General features: G+C 37.8%; 1 protein-coding gene across 1 annotated transcript in view; it reads right to left on the bottom strand.

The window, feature by feature from the left end:
* jak1 (Janus kinase 1) overlaps positions 1–18,572 on the bottom strand; it is a 39,094-nt gene extending 20,522 nt beyond the window's left edge. The window contains exons 1-6 of the mRNA XM_022743111.1: positions 18,330–18,572; positions 8,903–9,114; positions 7,292–7,415; positions 3,181–3,334; positions 2,366–2,523; positions 1,192–1,460 (exon numbers count right to left, since the gene is read on the bottom strand). Of these exons, the coding sequence (XP_022598832.1) occupies positions 1,192–1,460; positions 2,366–2,523; positions 3,181–3,334; positions 7,292–7,415; positions 8,903–9,107 (910 nt within the window). The 5' untranslated portion in view covers positions 9,108–9,114; positions 18,330–18,572. The remainder of the gene's footprint in view (positions 1–1,191; positions 1,461–2,365; positions 2,524–3,180; positions 3,335–7,291; positions 7,416–8,902; positions 9,115–18,329) is intronic.
* Between the last annotated feature and the right edge of the window lie 610 nt (positions 18,573–19,182).

Raw genomic sequence — 19,182 nt, 5'->3', positions numbered from 1 at the left:
TTTCTTTCACTTTTGGTTTTCACCATCTGCACTAAGTCACACAATGTTTTTGGTATATTTGGTGTGTCAACAATGTTCAAACTCAGTTTTTTAGAACTGTGGTTGGGACCCTGCAGGTAAACATACCAAAACTAACCACTATCACTTAATCGCTATAATCCAATACGTGTTATTTGTGACAGACATTGCAAGAGGAATATAAAAACACATTAACTCAGTTTTGTGGTAGAGTAGCAACTACATTTTGTCACATCATGCCAATAATGATCATTTTATCAACCTCCCTCTCTTGATTTGCCACAACAGTTTTTCCCCACTTGTTACTACATGGACTCCCACAGGGATTATCTTGGTAAACAAAGAGTTTAGTTTATAATCTCCTGTAATTCTAGTAAAACTACATCTGAAACAAGAACCCACACTGAGCTGTTGTATTCACCAATCCTGACACAGGTTGAGAATACGGATGTTGATGTTGAATTTTTTCCCGGAACAATAGCCGCGCTCGTTAACTGATCATTATCCAACCATTAACCGACCAAGATTAAAATGTACTATTTAAAATAGATGAGGGTCTGTAACCCGTTAAAATATACCAATGCACCAGGGTTAAAGTGGACCAGTATGATCTAGAGTATCTAAACAGAGAGCTAGACAGATGAGCACCCACACAGGCAGGAGAGAAGCCCCTCCCGGCAGATCATCACACAAGGCGATGGTCCTTTTAACTTAAAAATCATTGTTGCAAAAGAAGCAACATCCCACTAATCCAGGTTATAAATTCATGAGGTTATTATAAAGATGAGCTCTACATGTGATTAAAAAAAAAGCAGAGGAGAAGAATCGCTTGTTGACCAGCGCAGAGAGATGCGCTTCTGTTGTGAACAGTCAGACTACTGCTCGTGCAACACAATGGCAGACTGGCATAAAAAATCAATCAATCAAAATAAAATAATCTGGCCAAGTCTAACTCAGTCCTCAGCATAGCGGACAGCATGCCTACTGTTTTTTATTGAGAAATAGCAACATGTTGTGATGTTGTGGGGTTAGTCTGGTGAGCAGTCTGTGAGACCCGCAGCAGAGAATATCCAAAATTCTTATTGTTGGTTAACGGTTCATCTTAATTATGAACAGCCCTCGTTGAGAATTCAAAAGCATGGGCACTGCCTCATCATCTTCCTGACGGCTTACCATGGTAACCTCCATTGTAGACCTCTCCTTCCTGTGTGACACTAAGCAAGATGGGCTCAAGTAGCTCGCTGCCCAGGCCGCTGGTCAGGCCCTCCAGAGTGGCCAAGTACTTAATCTTCAGGTCATACGGTGTGATGTTGCTGTCCTTAACTGTGCGGCGGTTGAATTCGCTGAGGAATTTCTTGAAGACGTTGTTGATGCGGATGCGTGTCAGAAAGTTGCGCTGCTTAATGTTGCAGTTCAGGGATTCTGGGATAAAACGCTTGTAGCTGGTGGGATAAAATAAAAAGACAGGCATTTATACTCAACTTGCAGCATTTAGATCCTAAGCTTTGTGCAAGTGTTTTGAAGGTAAGGAAAAATAATGTGTCCTATACCCTCTCAGAAACTATGAATTCAAGAGTAGTCATCAATTAGCAGCTATCATTCTTGATCTACTTCCTGTGATATGGACAACTGTTTTTGAGAGAAGGACATGAGCAAAAGGGTGTCAGGTGTAGCTGAAAAATCAGATGACAAAATATGGAGTATCATATGCATATGTAGTTTTCGCATGAACAGAATTTATCCTGGAAACGGCTACAAATCACACTGCCTCCACCAAATATCTCAATTCATTATTTCTGTCTGTCCTGTTTCACTTCAAAAGCAGAGCATTTCTGTTATTGGATTTGTACTAAAAATAACACCAATCGAGAGAGACAACTCAGTGCCACCTGACTTGTTAAGAAGTTTAGTCAGTCAACTTTTGAGGTATTACCGTCATCATAAATAAGACAAGATCTTTGGAATTCTGAGAATGCTCTGAAATAAACAACAATCCGTTTTCCCCAGCCTGTGAATATAACCATTGGAATTCACATGAGAGATAGTGTTTGTTGTTCCACCCCCTGTGGAGGTGCAAATGCCTGTTTTCTGGGACAACAGGTGCTTGTGGGCTGAGCACTCATATGCCCTTGAAAAGGGACACTTGGAGCGAGCAAGCAGATGTCAAATAATTTCACAAGATGGCACTGGAAGGCTCAAGTCACTGTCTCTCTTGAATGTGGGTGTAATTTTAAGATCTTAATCATATGTCTGTGGAAGCCGCACCATCCAGACTTGTTTACAAAATCAATTATTCAAACACATGCCATAATGTGTGTGTGTGTGTGCGTGTGTGTCTGTGTATTACCTGATTTCATGGGAAGCATTGGGCACGGACGTGTTAATGGTATAGTGAGTGATGGCGAGCACAGCCATGCCCAGACATTCGTTCTCTATCTCATGCTGCTCTGCCTCTGACTGGGACATCCTCAGTGGAGCCACACCCTTTTGAAAGTCATGCTGGCCCTGAGCAATAAACAAATGTTTGTTTGTTGTATTTAGAAGGAAAGCAAACATAGCAACACATCAAACACATAACATAACCACCTAAAAATAACTCCTTTTGAGATTAGAGATTACAAAATATCCTGTATGACCAAGTGCTTAATGTGGCATACAAATGCTGTCAAGATGAAATTAAGAAGCATTCACAGGATATTGTATTTTTTATATTTTGGACAACTGACAGGTCAGTGAAGTTGTTATTTGTGGTGTGGTTTTATCTTTATCAAGAAGGAATTTAACCGTCATCAGTGGCTCTAAATTAAACTGAGGGGTATGCTGTCTATCGCTGACCTGAAATGCACTTCCTGATATTGTTACATTTCCTCCCAGCTGTTGATGTTTTGAAACTCAACTGTGAACTGAGTTGATGTTTGAGCTCTAAAACAGAATGTACTTTCAAAACTATGTCAAAGGAAGAAATAATAAATACACAGATATTAAAAATGTTTTTGATGGAGTCAAATATTTTTTAGGTGATCTGCCCAAATATATTATGAACAACAATATGAGAGCAATGCCAAAAACACTCCCATGACAATATGAAGAGAGTCATTAGTAACTTATTATAATTAAGGACTTTTTCTGAATAAATCATTTAAAGCTGATGCAAGGGCACACCTGGGCAAACAGGTAGTCTAGAGATGCAGCATCCAGTAGGGGCGTTCCCTCCGGTGTTTTCTGTGGGCTAAGTCCTCCTCTGAGTTTACTGATGCAATGTCTCCAAACTGGAGACTCTCCTTCAGTGGTGCCATGCCAATTTCTGAAATAAAACCTGACAGGAGAGAAAGAGAAGACAGGTTGAAAAAATTAATACAAGGTGTGCATGCTTGAACTTTTTATTCTTAAATTTAGTTAAATCTAACAAGTCTCAGTTTTGAAATTACTGCCTGAAAGGAAGTGATCATTTACAAGGTAGGCCTTGAGTCTGCATTGATGGCATCTTAGCCTCTGATGAAAGAGATGCCTTCAAGAGGAAGTGCTCTATTGCGTCCTGTATTGTGTTCAGTTACTGGAGTGTAAAAAATGTCTGAACTGAACATTAATGTCCATTAATGCTCATTTTGTCAGCTCCACTTTTATTTTTCATGCAAAAAATTAACCAGTGAGTTAGACTTTCAGTGCTGGGCAACATCTAACTTTCCTTTTAGGCTTTGACCTATTTTCTTGTTTTTGCTGAAATTAAGCAATTTTTAAGCTAGCCTGCGATTTTCAGAGGAAATTTGTGATCTGATGTCTGTATACCTTCCTAGACCAACAGCACAACATGGGTAGTGGAAGGAACTGTTGTGAAATGATATGTTTCATAACATAACATTTGACTGAATGAAGACATCTCTATTCAAGCCTTAAACATACACTGTGTAATTTTCTGCCACTATGGGGTCTCTCAATCAAAACAATAACCAATGTTCAGGAGGCTTTTACCATGAGACGAATTATCTGCAGAGGTCTCCTCCTCTCCAAAACAAATGCACCAGGTGATTAAAACCAGTAAAAACACTGAATAAAGCAGTTTCACCTTAAAAATCTTCCCAGAGTTGCTGTGAGCCAAGCTACCACTAACGTTTGCACAGCTTGTTTTTCTGATAACTTATGATGTTCGAGACCTAATATCCTTCTTCCGGTAAAAATATATCGTTAATAACAACCAAGACCAAAAAAGTCTATCATAAAAATGTGGCTTAAAACTGGATGAAAAGTTCATTCTGACAGCTTCTGGCAGACAACCACAATACTGACGCATCCACAAAGGGAATATAACGCCACTGACAGCTGAGCAAATTAAATGTTGCCTGTTACCTTGATTAAAATTATGAATTTCTCTAAGTTTGAAAATTGCAGAAAACTTTTGGGGATAATGTAAGTAACACAATTCAAAAGAAATATATAACAAAGGTTTTATACATTTTAATGCTGAAAAGTTTATATTTTTCTTTTTTGCAATTTAGCAAACCAAAATCAGATAGTAAACATGATAGACATAGACAGGCTGTTTGTGTCTTTTGACCCTCTGAAGGAGAGGTTTGGATTGTCTCACTCACATTGTTTTTGTTATCTGCAAGTTAGGCACTATGTCCGATCCAAGATTCACAATTTCGAAACCCTCCCAGAGGAACATATTTTCTTTGATATTCTGCAGAGTCCTCCGGGGCATCCAAGGCATTTACTCTCTAAGTGCGTGTATTTGATGGTTGTGAAATAGCTTCTATTGTAACGGTCAGAGAGGTTTGGGAGGAGGAGCTGTGTATTATCCTATCCAACACTGTGTGGGACAGGAGTCTACATATAATACAGTCCTGCTCCACTGACAGCAGACACCAACTAATTCAATTTAACTATTTGAAACTCAGGTTACACAAGATTTATCCCTCTGTCTCACCACTGTGTGACAGGTGTCAGGTGTCAGAGAGCACACTGTCTTGCGCCTTCTGGCTCTGCCCTTCATTAGCAGGATTTTGGTCTAAAATATTTGACTGGTATTCAAAGGCCTATAAGAGACTTTTCCAAACAGTAGCTGAACTTGCCATTCTTGGCTGCTCGCAATCCACTGCACAACACCCTAAAGTCATACAACTGTCTCTCACTTTGGGGATGATTGTCACCAAGCGGCTAATCTTGCATGAATGGAAATGGACGATTCCTCCTTCCTTTCAAAGATGGATTGCTGACATGATCTCAGTCATACAGATGGAAAAACTCTTGGGACCCCTTCCTTGCCCACCTGGAAACGGCCAGTGTTGGATGATCCACGGCTCCTGCCAGAGACTCTAAGTACAGCACTATTAAGCACTTTATTCAAGTAGCAGCCACCCGGTGTTATTTTTGTTTCAATTTTTGCATACGTATTCGTCTGATTTATGTACATGTCTGGGCCCATTGTTTGTCTTGTTGTATATGTGTTCTTACCATTATTTGTTATGTTCAAAATGCAAATAAATAAAATATTAAAAAAAAAACAAAAACATGATAGACATTTTACCAACCAAACATCACTATGTTGCATTGTCTTTGGCCAAGAGGACTACTGTGCCTAAACAGAGTCACATGGACCTGGTGGCATGTGTCTGTATCTGTAGACTCTTTTTTTTTTGCCTTGATGGAAATCCATTCTGCTGGCACTGGCATTCCTCTGAGTGTGTGTTTGCGTTGAACATTTGTTTATACTAAAGATTGTGTGTATATCAAGACTTGACCACAATAACCTTGTTTGGAAGACTGCACTACAGTAGGCAAAGCAGGCTGCAGCAAGACTCACAGGCTCTGTGCACACTTGCTTTTCTCTCTCCACTAGCTATTGTCAAAGCAGAGCAAAGAGAAAGAGGAAGTGTAACTGAGACCACAGCAATGTGTTTTTTTCCCTCTTTGCATAAAGTGCTACCAAACTTGTAGAATGGATTCTATGGAGGAGGGACTTGACTTGCTTTGAAATAATCCAGTCAGGAAAATATGACACTCTTGGTATTGGTGTATGACCAAAGGTTTAAAACAACTCTCTCTGAAGTACTGTTAACCTTCATCTCTAGTTGAATTTTAAAGATTGTTTGCGATAGCAAGAATCCAGATCTCACAAGCCTGTGGGAACTTGTCGGTGTGTCTCAGCTTGTCAAGCCACCCAGTGTCATATGCTAAGTCATGATTTCATATGACCACACCCACTACTGATAATAATGTTCACCTTTTCAATTTCAGTTAAAGGTTTTATGAAGTTGAATGCAGTTAAGTGAAGGGCCCTTTTGATTCCTCTGTCAGCAGCACCTCTAGCACTGTATAGACCTGGCACTGAAAAGCATACTGCATCTGTCTCACCCTTGTTATATTCACAACATATCATCTATTACTATTTCATCTAAGAAATAATATACATTTTGTCCTACTCATTTAGTTTTAAAACCGAGACACGTAGAAAAAATGAAAGTTTAGATGGTTACCAAGATTTGGAGGGTGTGACGGCGTACACATTTATTTATCCGCAATTCTGACAGACTGTCAACTCCTTCTGGAGAATATACTACAGCAAGCTCCTTAAGCGAAGATGCAGTTTGGATTGTAAATCAACTGGTAAATTAAATATTTTGCATTCAAGCACAGCTCCTGTGCTCCTTTAACAAATCGCCACATCACTAACGCTGGCACATAAGTCTGCTTGTCTAAACGTACAGTATGCTGCAGGTTACCATCAATCATAAAATGACAGCAAAATATCTGAATTATTTCACTTCAGAAAGCAACAGGAAAACTCCAGACAAGGAAACAGTCACACCCCTATCTGTTTAGGTATAGAGATTGTGTGTTATGCAAAAGTGAGCTGAACAAAATCTACTTCAGGGTGACCTTAAGGCTGTCAATGGCACATGATTCACTATGGCTCTACCCACTGCTTCATCCCCTAGAGACAGGGAACATGACACATCCCAGGAGCCGGTTTTCACAGCCAGGAGTCAACAAGGTTCCTGCCTTATCCTGCTGCCCAGCTGGTAGTGCAAAACCTAATCTTGTGGGTTGGGAGCAGAGGCTTGACTGGGCACCCAGGACAGGACAAGGCATACTGGTCTACAATATAAGCCCAGGAAGGGGTCCCAGTGTCACAAGTTCAGACAAGGCTGCTATTTCCTGGGGTGACCATTCAATGTAAATCAAATTACTCTTAATCTCGCCCATTATCTCCCATTATTTTTTTTAAATAATATTTCCAATACACTGCATTTCATATTCTTTCAGGAAAACCTACCTCATGCGATAGTGCAACTTGATACTGGTTTCATCTGTGATCTTGAACTCGTAGTTGGGGGGGTACCATGTTCCAGTAGTCTCATTGTACAGGGAAAATAGATTATGGCACAAGGGAGAGATTGCTGGGAAAGGGAAGAGAAAAGACAAAGAGAGATCAATATTCTGACCAATTGTTAGAGTGGAACCGGTGATTTGCAGCCCCTCTCCACAGAGAGGATTTAGGAGCAATGGCAAACATTTAAGGGGAGTCATCGATTCTCTAACAGTCATGATGTCCATCTTGGTTGGAATCTAATGCATTTTATTTTACATGTTGACAAATGAATGTTAGCACTTAAACCTACAGTATGTAACTTTTTGATATTTTTTTGTTGAAATATGCTGTCAAAGGCTTCTGTGAGTCTGACTAATTAAACAGCCAGGCAGCAGTTAACAGATATTCCCCTCTATTAGTTTTTGAGTGAGCCCTGCCCTCCTAACCAATCGCAGAAGGCCAGAGTAAGGCCTTTGTGCTCACGGCTCTCAATCAATACATTAACACACTTCTGGTCTCCTTCCTTCTTCAAGTTAGCATTAGCTGCTCGAAGACAGTGCTATGGCTGACTTACAGGCAAGCAAGCTACTGATACCGATATTGCATATTGTATCTTTAAAGGTGAGGCAGTAATGTCCATCTGGGTTTGAGATAACAGTAAGAGCCTCTGTGACAGTGTTATTCAATACTCTGCATTGCCACATTTCATAAAGTTAATCAGAGAGAAAAGAGCAGAGCAGAGCCACTTAACTTTATAGCCACAGGTGCTGAAAAATTACTCATTAACAATTTTGACTGATTGTTACAGAATAGGACATTCAAATGTTGGCTCACTACCTGTCAAGCTGGCTGGTAAACCAGATAGACAGATAGGTCAACTATAATTACTATGGTAGTAAAACTACTATAATAAATATTGAATAATAAATATCAATGTTTCTGCTATTTAACTGCATGTTTCAAACATTCTTGCACATACACATTTGTTACCTCATAAAATGAAGGAACATCTTGTGATCACAATGAGGGATTTTGTTATCAGGTATAATGCATCTCTCCATATTGCATGTGTTGTAATCACGTTGATCTGCCTTTGGTTTACGGATAGTGATATACTTTCCGCGTACCTCCTTGTGTTAATATGTCTGTCTGTGTACTTGCTGTAACTATTCTTATTTTGTTTATTTATTTACTTTTGCTTTGTTATTTGTTATATTAAAGAATTTCCTGTAACCATCACTACTTAACTAAAGCCAGGACCTGGCAGGCAGTGTCTTCTAATGGTGTGTGGTGAAATGTGTTCTTGTTAGAGCCCAACAGACATAACAGTAAATCATTACCACTGGTTATTGATAATAAGTTTGATGCAAGGTCATTTAAGAGTGGGGATCTAGGATGAAGACCCGATTTTAAGAATATGGATCCACCAATTCATTGGACACCTACTTGTCCCATATTTTAGTCACAGCAAAATTTACAACACATCCCTCAATACTGGCAACAAACAAAGAATAAAACAAAAAGCAAAGCAGGAATTCTTGACTATGCTAGCGTGCCAACATGTTTGTCACTCACAGCATTTCTTGGCAGCATCCACACAGAGCTCCTCAGCAGTGTAGCATCCTTTTAAGTACTCTAGCTGGTGCACGTCCGGTGAGTAAAAGTGGATCTCCAGGCCCCAAGTGGTAGTAGGAGAAGAGGACAGTGGAGCCCTCTTGCTGGACCTCCTCATCTTCCCACAGAGTTGCCTGCTCAACTCCATCACCCACAGAGTTGGCATTCAGACACTGGAAACGTGAAATAAAAAAGTGGGAATTATACATTAAACTTTTGCTTTATAGTCATAGTTTCTGTACACAGCAACTTAGCTTTTATATTGTGTACTCCAATTTCAAGGATAATTCTAATATAAAAAAAGATTTTGTAGTTTTCTTAATGTTAATTATTGTTAATTCCATGAGTAGACCCACCAACAAGTATTGCCGAAGTAGCCAGAGCGGGATATAGCTTATTTCGCTGTGCCACAGACCATCGTAGTCGTACAAAACACATCAATGAGCCACACGTAGTAGTAGTTGACTTGTTCCTTCATTACAAAAAACATGGGCACTGTTCTGCTTCCATAAATACTCACGTGAGTATCAAACGTGCATTAATTCACCAATGAAAATAGTCCCAAACAAGTGCACTGTTTAGTCCTTTTTGAATAATGTTTGCTAAAAACTACAGTGCTCGGCTGTTTTATGAAATTTTTTTTTTTTTTAATTAAAGTTTATATCAGTAAGCCATTTTGAAACATTTAAGTCTTCAGTAGGAACGACTGAGCTTGGAGCTGATTTACAGACAGGAGGATAAGGAAGTTAGAAATCATTAAGAGAGACTAACACATTGTTGGTTTTGGTCTTTTGACGGGATATGTTGACAATAAGGAAGAATATAAAATATTGCCAGCGTTATCCTTTCAACTGAGGATAAAATAAAACAAAAGAGAATACATAAATGGGAAACAGCAGATCAGATAATTAAATAAAATAAGTGAATTAATATATACATAATCTTTACCCTAATTCATATTTCTCCCACCAACAATTTACTCTATTTTGATTGTCGCCGGAATAATAAATCAAACTTGTACGACACAACATTCACCCGAATGAGTGTATTCATGTTAGTTTGTCTAGCCCTCAAGTGTGTTAAGTGTGAGTGTGTATGTTACAGTAAGGCAACAGAATTGATTGTGTGGTGATCTCCAGCAAACAGCAGAGAGACTCTGAGTTCAATTTACCTGATGACTCATATTAACACTGTAAAGAGCCCTAACACACATAAGCCTACAGAATACAATGGCGTCCCACTAAACTCATGCAGTGCTAGTGAAATGACATCAGCCTCTGAAATGAGCAGATGACATCAATACGGAAGGCAGATCATCACTGTGCAAGGGCTGCGCACTACTGGATGAGTCTCACACCATGTCTACACCGGTAGTATAACAAAAGCAGCATGTCAACAGCTGCTGTGAGTCCTTCATCCTTGTTTTCAAGGCATCTGTTCAACAGTGCTGCTTTGTACTTAATGGTGTGTTGACTGCATTTACAGCTAAATACACATTTATGTAGTTAAGCACATAGATGGGGAAAAAATTAACTTCAAGACTGAAAAGACAACTGATGTCACAGATATTAGTTAAAACACTGTTCTGTTGAGCAAACTACAAAATGCAAATGTTGCACACAGAGAAAACCTTACACCAATGAGTATATTACTTGAAACTTTCTATGTTTTCACAGATGAGGAGTCCTATAATACAGTGTGTGGGAATATAAAGTAAAAACAAGGTGAGACAACATTAAAAGAAATCACATGAGCAGTGTGTAGGGCTGGGCCACATGACTTCAAATCAATATAACTACTATTTCAAATTTTTACCTGCATTGCGGTTAATTCACACATTTTTAAACTAAAACGGGACCAGAAGCATTTCCAAAAGTATCCATTTTCGGGGCTCAAAAACTCAGGAGGAGTGTGGACGCCAGGTAAACGTAGCAAAAGTGATGCGTTTTAAAACTTAAACATATAAGTGTGGACACAGCCTGAGGCTCAGTGCTTTGAGTGCACACGAACTAACGTTAGTTTGATGGGGCGGAGGCACGTAATAGACAGAGATATAAGTGAACATGAGATAGTATTTAAGTAAGGGGACAGTTCATGAACGCACACATAGGGGCGAGTATTAACGAAATTAATTGACATGAGCAAGCCTGTGAGAGGCAAAGGTTCTCTGGCTTTCAGAGAGTGTATACATCGTTCTACTGAATCCAGAAATGAACATAACAATAAGACAGGATAAATACATTAAGGGCTATCAAGGACCAAAATAATTATACATTGAATTGCACAGCCATCCATCGACAAAACTCTATATACTATGTCACTGTTCAGTAAGGAGCCTATAAAACACACCACACCACTGTAGCAAGCGATGTCCTGATAACTTCATTGACAAAGTATTCCAGCATACCTAGCAAAACCCTGCAATTATCAGCAACACTGATAATTATTGCATAGGTAGTTATCTTCATGTCACACACTCAAGCTGATCAGCCACGATACTAAAACAGGCAACTGGTTTTAATGTTGTGGTTGATATATGCAGATGTAAAAAGAGAAGAAAAATTATGAGAGAGAAAGAGAGAGAGAGAGAGAGAGTCATCCTGCAAACTGTTACCTAAATAACTTCAGTACAGTGAGAGACAGACTGCCTTTGTTCATCCGCTTTATCACTGTCCTTTTTTGCTTGTCATAACTTCTGTTAACTTGCTATTAAGCTGACAAATAAATTGTATTAAATTGCAGTACCAAAAAAATGATTTAACCAAACTGTCAAGTGAACTGTCCTCTACCAGTCATTATTTCTCATCAGTCTCTTCATTAAAGCTGAATTTCTTGAGAAGAGGTTTTCAGTGAGTCATCTGTCTGCCTTTGACAGTATGTGAGTTAACCAGTCAGTGTGTCAATTTCCCTTGCTCTTCCTCTTTCTACCTAAATTCAACATAATACTTCTGACTGTCTCTTTTAGATATTATATAGTTATTTGCACTGTATATCATAAATAAATATATATATATATACATATAAATATATATTTTTAATATCTGGTGTGGTGAATTAATAAAGTTATCTTTAACAAATTACATGGTTGAGCCTGATCTGGCGCCACTTTTATCAGAGCTACAGTTATGCAATCATCAGACCATGTTTTTCGCAAGTCCAGCAGAAAAAATGTTGACAGTTCTCCCCTCTACCCCTGAGTGATGTCCCTCTGCTTTGTTTGAACATCGTCTTTACTTTTTTTTTTTTTTTTTTTTTTTTTTTTTTTTGAAAAAGATAAAATGACTGGAGCTATTATTTCAGAAATTATAGCTAATTCTGCTAGTTCAACAGCTAATTTTGACAGCTGTGGAGGTGATTCAGATGATAGTAAAACAGACATTATCTACACAAAAAACATGACAAACACTGCCTCCACTTGCTTCTAGTGTTTCAGTAAAAAGGGACAAAACACTGATCATCTTCTTGATTCATTTTTTGGGCTATGTTAGAAAAAGATGAAAAATGCCCAGTTCAAAGCAGGAACCAGAAATTTTACCTTCTTTAACTTAAAAAAAAATTACTTAAAAAAATCAACCATCAGCATTTTTTCTTATTAATTTATGTTGATCGAAATGTTGTCACTTAAATCTTGAGATTATGAATATTTTATGAGATTTGGTAGCTTGGGTGGACAGTACCTCTTATTAATGTATCATCTGGTGCTAGCGTTTTTATCTAAATATACATGTAAGATTCTGTCTGTCTTCCTTTCAATTAGCTTGACAATCGCTTGTCCAATTGACTTCAACTTCACAGGTGTATTGATAAGGACCCAAGGAAGTTCAGTGTCAACTGAAGTTTTTTGGATGAGCGTTTCTCAGAAAAGCTTCAAACATGGCTTTTCATGTTACTTGACTTGACGAAAAAGGTGGAACTACACTACAAGGCCGGTGCAGAACCAGGACAATTTATAGCATGCAAACACCAGGGTTCTAAGAAAGGTGGAACACAACTGTGCACGATATTGTTTTGCGCATTGGACATCTCTCACGCCTTTCATTGTGTCATGTTGTATTTACTATGCTTTTCATTTGCACTGAGTAGTTTGGTTGCATGGATCCGAGGGAACAGTTTACAAATCTGAGCGCACGGACTATGAATCCAACAGTGCAGCTTTTAAACCATGTGCACAGATTTGCAAACCTAGAGCCTAACACATGGATCTTTTCTTTCTCAGGCAAGCCCCAGGGGGGCTCCGCACCCTCATACATTCAGTATGTTTATGTATACAAGTGATGAAATCACTGTGTTCACAAACACCAATCAAATAGAGGACTCTACTTGATGCAATAATTAGTCGATTCATTCTTTAGTCAATTAACAGAAAATTATTCAGATAAATCACTTTGAGTAATTCAAATCTGAAATTCTCTGGTTCCAACTTCTCTAATGTGTGTACCATATTGTTTTCCTAACTCTTCTATGAAAGTAAACTCAATATCTTTGGACAGTGGGTCGCACAAACTTGACTTTGGGAAACCATGGTGGGCATTTTTCACGACATGACATTTTATACACCAAACGACCAACGATTAATCAAGAAAAAAAATGATCTAGATACATTCTTTGCCTGCAATTGGTATGGTAGCTCAGTTAAAAAATTGAGAAAAAAAACTGACCACAAGCATCATGGAGCCAAAGTCCTCATGAGGAGCAAGGTTTTTACAATTAGGGTTATAAAATGGGGATGGGTCAGGGCCACTGTAAACATAGTCTAATTTCCGACAGTGGGAGACAATGGGAAACATCTGACTGCGTTTAACATTGTCCTTTGGCAGTCACATTATCTTTACGTCACAGTTTAAGTTCAAACTGTTGTGTACACTACATCACTGTTATAAAACACTGTCACTACAGTCACCCCGAATCAAAAACTGTCTTCACTGTCTCTACTTTGTTTCTTCACTGTCTGTACTGTGTTTCATCACTGTCTCTACTTTGTTTCTTCACTGTCTGTACTGTGTTTCATCACTGTCTCTACTATGTTTCTTCACTGTGCTGTACTGTGTTTCTCTACTGTTTCTTTACTGTATTTCTCTACTGTGCTCTGCATTTCTTTACTGTACTCTAATATGATTCTTTACTGTTTTCTACTGTACACTACTACGTTTCTTTGTTTCTTTACAATGTTTCTCTACTGTACTCTACTATGGAAAAATACATACTGCATAAAACACAGCACTGTAGTACAAAACTGATAACATCAAACACAGACATTAACTGTGTTTCTTTACTGTACTCTACTATGTTTCTCTACTGTGTTTCTTTACTGTACTCTGTTTCTATACTGTACTCTACTGTATTACTTCACTGTGTTCTAGTGTACTTCATTTCTTTACTGTATTTCCTTACAGTACTCTACTGTGTTTCTTCACTGTGCTGTACTTTGTTTCATTGCTTTTATCTACTGTGTTTCTTTACTGCTTTCCCTACTGTATGCTACTGTGGAAAAAATACACACTACATAAAACACTACATGGTACAAAACTCACAACATCATTCATAACTTTGTTTTTTTACTGTACTCTACTGTGTATCTTTACTGTGTTGCTTTACTGTGTTTCTCTACTGTACTATACTGTGTTTATTTACTGTACTGTACTGTGTTTCTTTACAGCTTTCTTTACTGTACTCTTGTGTTTCCTTTCTGTGTTTTTCTACTGTACTGCTATTTCTCTACTGTACGCTACTGTGTTTATTTACAGCATTTCTATACACTACTCTATTGGGTTTCTGTACTATGTTTCTCTACTGTTTTGTGTTTCTTTTCTGTACTCAAAACTGTGATATAATTTAAGGATTGAATAAAAGTTCTACCAAATTAAACAAAGGCACAGAGCAGAGCTGGGGTGCAATGAAAGGTGGTGGTGAGAAACTTTTATTTCTCACTTTTGACCACACCCTTAACTGATGTTAGGTGTGATCTGAAAATATTTTTTGATGAAAGAGAAGAACTACATCCACTCATTGATGAATGATAAGTTGTTAAAATATATACCCACAACTTTCTTCAAACAGCTGGAAAAGCTTTTATAATTTCGATGATAAACAATATTCTGGTATCAACAAAAAGAGCGGTCACCAACTAGTGCTGACAAACTGCAGAACTGGAGAGTACATTGGTCATAAAGCATTGTGAGCCTTTAGATACTCCTGCCCTTGTGGTTAAGATGTTGATTATTATAGTACATAGTGTTCTGAATAATGATGTAATATATACACTGAATGAACAGATAATTAACTAGGATTTAGTTACACTGAATAATGAACAAACAGAACCTTTTATATGTGTTTACTTTCAGACAGATGAAGAATGTTTGGACTTATCTTAGGATTTTAAAACCATCTGGCCCAGGTCAATGACGTTTTTTGTTTGATACTGACAGTTTTTATTTTCCTCCTTGATCTTATGTTTTGTGGAACCTCTTCATCAGTTACTGTGATTATTGTTCATAATATGGCGCTCCTGTTGGTGATATTGTTGTGCTTAATGTCATAAAATAGATTAGTGCTTAGTTGCAGCATTGTTGCCAGTGCACTTTCTGGGGAAGGACATGCCCTCAAATATCTGAGCATTAACTGTTTTTGATGATTCAGAATAAGTGCTTTGATAGTCAGAGATGCTTCATTATGGGCTCTTCCTTATTGGTTCCTAAAACTTCTTGAGTTTTCAAGGCAAGTAATGAAATTCTGCACCATATTCTATACTTGATACTGTACCCATATGTAATTTAATTTCAACATAACTACCATATCAAGAATTGATACATTTACTGCAGGCTTTTAGTACTGACTGAACTAAGAGTTCTAGTGTTGTGTGATGTCACTTACTTGTAAGTAACTTTGGATAAAAGCTTCTGCCAAATGGGTAAATGTACATTTTGTTACTACATGAACAAGTGACTTAACCAATTAACAGAATTTAAACCATAAAAGTTGAAAGTTATTGGTGAAATTGGCCATTAAAATGTTTAATTTGAATGTAAATCATGGCACATGATTTCTCTCCTAATTTGAATCTTAACAACATTTTATAAATTTCATAAACATAGTCTTTCACTTTTTGTAATAGGTCACTGCATCTCAGCAAATTGTGGTCTCACTTCCTCAAAGCCACAGACCCTCTGTGCCTAAAATGAAAATACAGTAGGCAGACAATAGGCTGAGAAAGTATTAACATCACAAAGGTCACTTGGTTATTACAAGAAAAGATCAAGTGAGCGCTAGTCTAGTGCTCTTTGGTGTTAAATATCATGCTACCATGGTGAGTACCAAAAGGTGGGCAACTTTACTTTCTTCAACTGAAGTAAGCATGTAAGTGTAAAAATTGGGAAAAACTAACTACTACAAATGTTAAACTTTGATAATTATCCCATATCTAAATGCAATTAATATTTCTGATAATTCATTCATATTTGCATTTCAATTTAATTATCATTTCTGCTCCTCATTTAGTATTTCCAATATCAATTCCTTTCACTGAGTTCACATTTTCCAAAGCCTACATTCAGATGAAAAATTACCCTTCACTAGTTAAAACACAAACAAGTGCATTAACTTGATACCCAAGTTCACTGGATGGAAAAAAAACATTTTTGTCAGCGCAAGTTTTACCAGTAAAAATCAGAGAGCTCTGCATTATAGAAGTGCACCACTTCTTTATTCTGATATGGACAAAATGCTGATTAAATGCCACTGTATGGTTCAAGAGCTTTAAATGTTCAAAGCCAGACAGGTCAAGTTTCTGTCAAGAGTAGAAGCAGGAAGAGCTGCAAGAAACTATGTTGTTTCATTGTTTGAGATGAAGTTTTAGTGAGTGGTGGTGAGGCCAGAAACTATGTGTATGTGTGTGTGCGCGTGTGTGCGTGTATGAGCATTGATGCGTGACCATGCGCACATATGCCTGCATGCGTGTGCGTGTGTGTGTGCGTGTGTGTGTGCGTGTGTGTGTGTGTGTATGTTTGTGTTTGTGTGTGTGTGTTTGTGTGTGCTGGGCCCAGAAGGAAACACCTCCTTTTGTCAACCTCAAAATTTCTTCATTATTTAATCCAATATTTGCATTACAGACAGGGCTGCAGCCAACAGTTATTTTCATTATTGATTAATCTATGATTGAACTAAATGTTTGGTTTAAAAAATGCCAGATTTTTGGTGAGAATTATGAAAAAGAGATGCCTTGTTGTCAGACCAACAACCAAAAACCTAATAGTAGTATAGATTCAATTTACTGTTATAGAAGGAGTCAGCTGATTCATTGACTAATTGTTGCAGCTGTACACAGATGATAGAAATATAAGTGACATATCAAAACTGCCATTCTCTGCTTGTTCTGATAATCTATGAATTTCCAGTTAACAGAATGATAATAAAATGTAAACATATGATTTAAATCCACCTTTTCTGGTTTGAAGCATGAACCTGTGTGGTTACCTTTGTCAAGGGAGCCAAAACTCTCAAAACAACAGATTTTCTTTTAGACCCTATATACATAATCCATAACTATTTTGAAAATTCCAAAAGTTTTTCAACATCTTTGAAAATGTCAAAAGTCCCTGCTTCCATCCTCTCAAATGTGAATATTCTATTTTCATTTGTCTTGATAGGAAATGAATATTAGGGGTTTTTGGATGATGATCAGTCTCAAAATCTGAACAGATCACCTTGGACTTTGGGAAACTGTGAAGGGCATTTTACACAATTTTCTGACATATCATAGCCAACTGACTAATCGATTAAGCAAGAAAAAATTAGATAGACTCATCGACAGTGAAAATAATCATTTGCAGCCCAAAAATTTCACTTGGATCAATCTTTATTTTGTTGGAGTAAAGTCCCTCTGATTCCCCTGATCCCAAAGAGATAAAACTAACAGTAGATTTTTGTTTTATTTCACACTCTATAAAGACAATTAAAGAATCTTGTTATCCAGTATTTTTCTTGAGACTTGTTTAACTTTTTTTTAAGTTCAGTAGGCCCTTGTTTGTGATGACATTATTGTATTGGATTGCATTATATTATAGGATCTTACTGGTATTTTGTCCTATTTTGTCTGCTCACTGTAACATGAGATATTCCTAACTTCAATTTTATTCAAATTACATTTTAATCATGCTGTACAACAGCCCAGCATCTTTCTCTCTTTTTACTATCATGCCAAGTGAACTGGCGCTGGATGACATTAGCTTGTTAGCCTGCTAGTTGACGTATAGATGGCCAAAGCTAACAGCAGCTCGATGTTTCCTCCCTTGACAATAAGGGGGGGAAATGACAAACGTGTTGGTGTGCTCAGTGGACCAAAAGACAGGTCTTTTTTTCGATGAGTATATTTAATAAACGGTTATTTACTCACCTAGCGAGCGTAGCCAGACAGCTGGCAAGTTACTTCCTTTTCGTTTAGTACATTAGACGCTTCAACCAAGTTGGAGCTCCCGCTCTAGAAGGATTTTACGTATGGCTTGTCGACTATTTGATTCCAAAACCTCTCAAGAAAAACCTTCAGTATCCAGAAGTAAAAATATGACGTTAAATCCACAGAATATTTCGATACTTCAAAGCTTGTGTGTAGACGTAGTCCTCTTCTCTTCGTGCTAACCCTTCCTGACAAGTGACTGCCCCATTCCCGAAAACAACGCAGTGGCCGTCTGTAGAATACGGCCGCTGATTGGCTGGTGACCCTGTCACTCAAGATGACGCATTTTTACCCTTTCTTCGACTCAGGCTACACATCGAGTGACCACTGATAGTTTCAATGCAGTTCTATCTGGGAATCAAACAGTGATAGTCGGAATAAGCTGTACAGTAACCAGACACATCAGAAGTTCTTTAAATAGATGAATAGATTCTTTAAACCATGTTATGTTTCCTGCAGCAAAATCTTCTTTTATTTTGGGTGATATCCAGAGGGGAAAAAGCTTGCTGTATCCAACATAAATACTGCATTAGTAATGAAGTTATAGAAGTATAACTGCTTTTACATCGAATCCCCCCTGTAAAAATTGCCAAAAATGTGGGCAAATAATAGATTATTCCTGTGATTTTTGTAAATCAGATAGAGAAACATTTTCAGTAGTTTTTTCACTGTATTCACTCTTGCTTATTTTGATAGATAGATATGCAGAGAATCAATAGGAAAATGGGAGGATTGATGTAAGCTATTTCATGTGGTGGTGGAGGTCATGTGGAGATATTGTAGTTAGTGGGAT

The sequence above is a fragment of the Seriola dumerili genome, unplaced genomic scaffold (genome assembly GCF_002260705.1).
Source record: "Seriola dumerili isolate Sdu_G_001 unplaced genomic scaffold, Sdu_1.0 BDQW01000002.1, whole genome shotgun sequence".
Lineage (NCBI taxonomy): Eukaryota > Metazoa > Chordata > Actinopteri > Carangiformes > Carangidae > Seriola > Seriola dumerili.
Note: the sequence above shows the minus strand (reverse complement) of the source record. Positions and strands in the feature narration are given on the sequence as shown.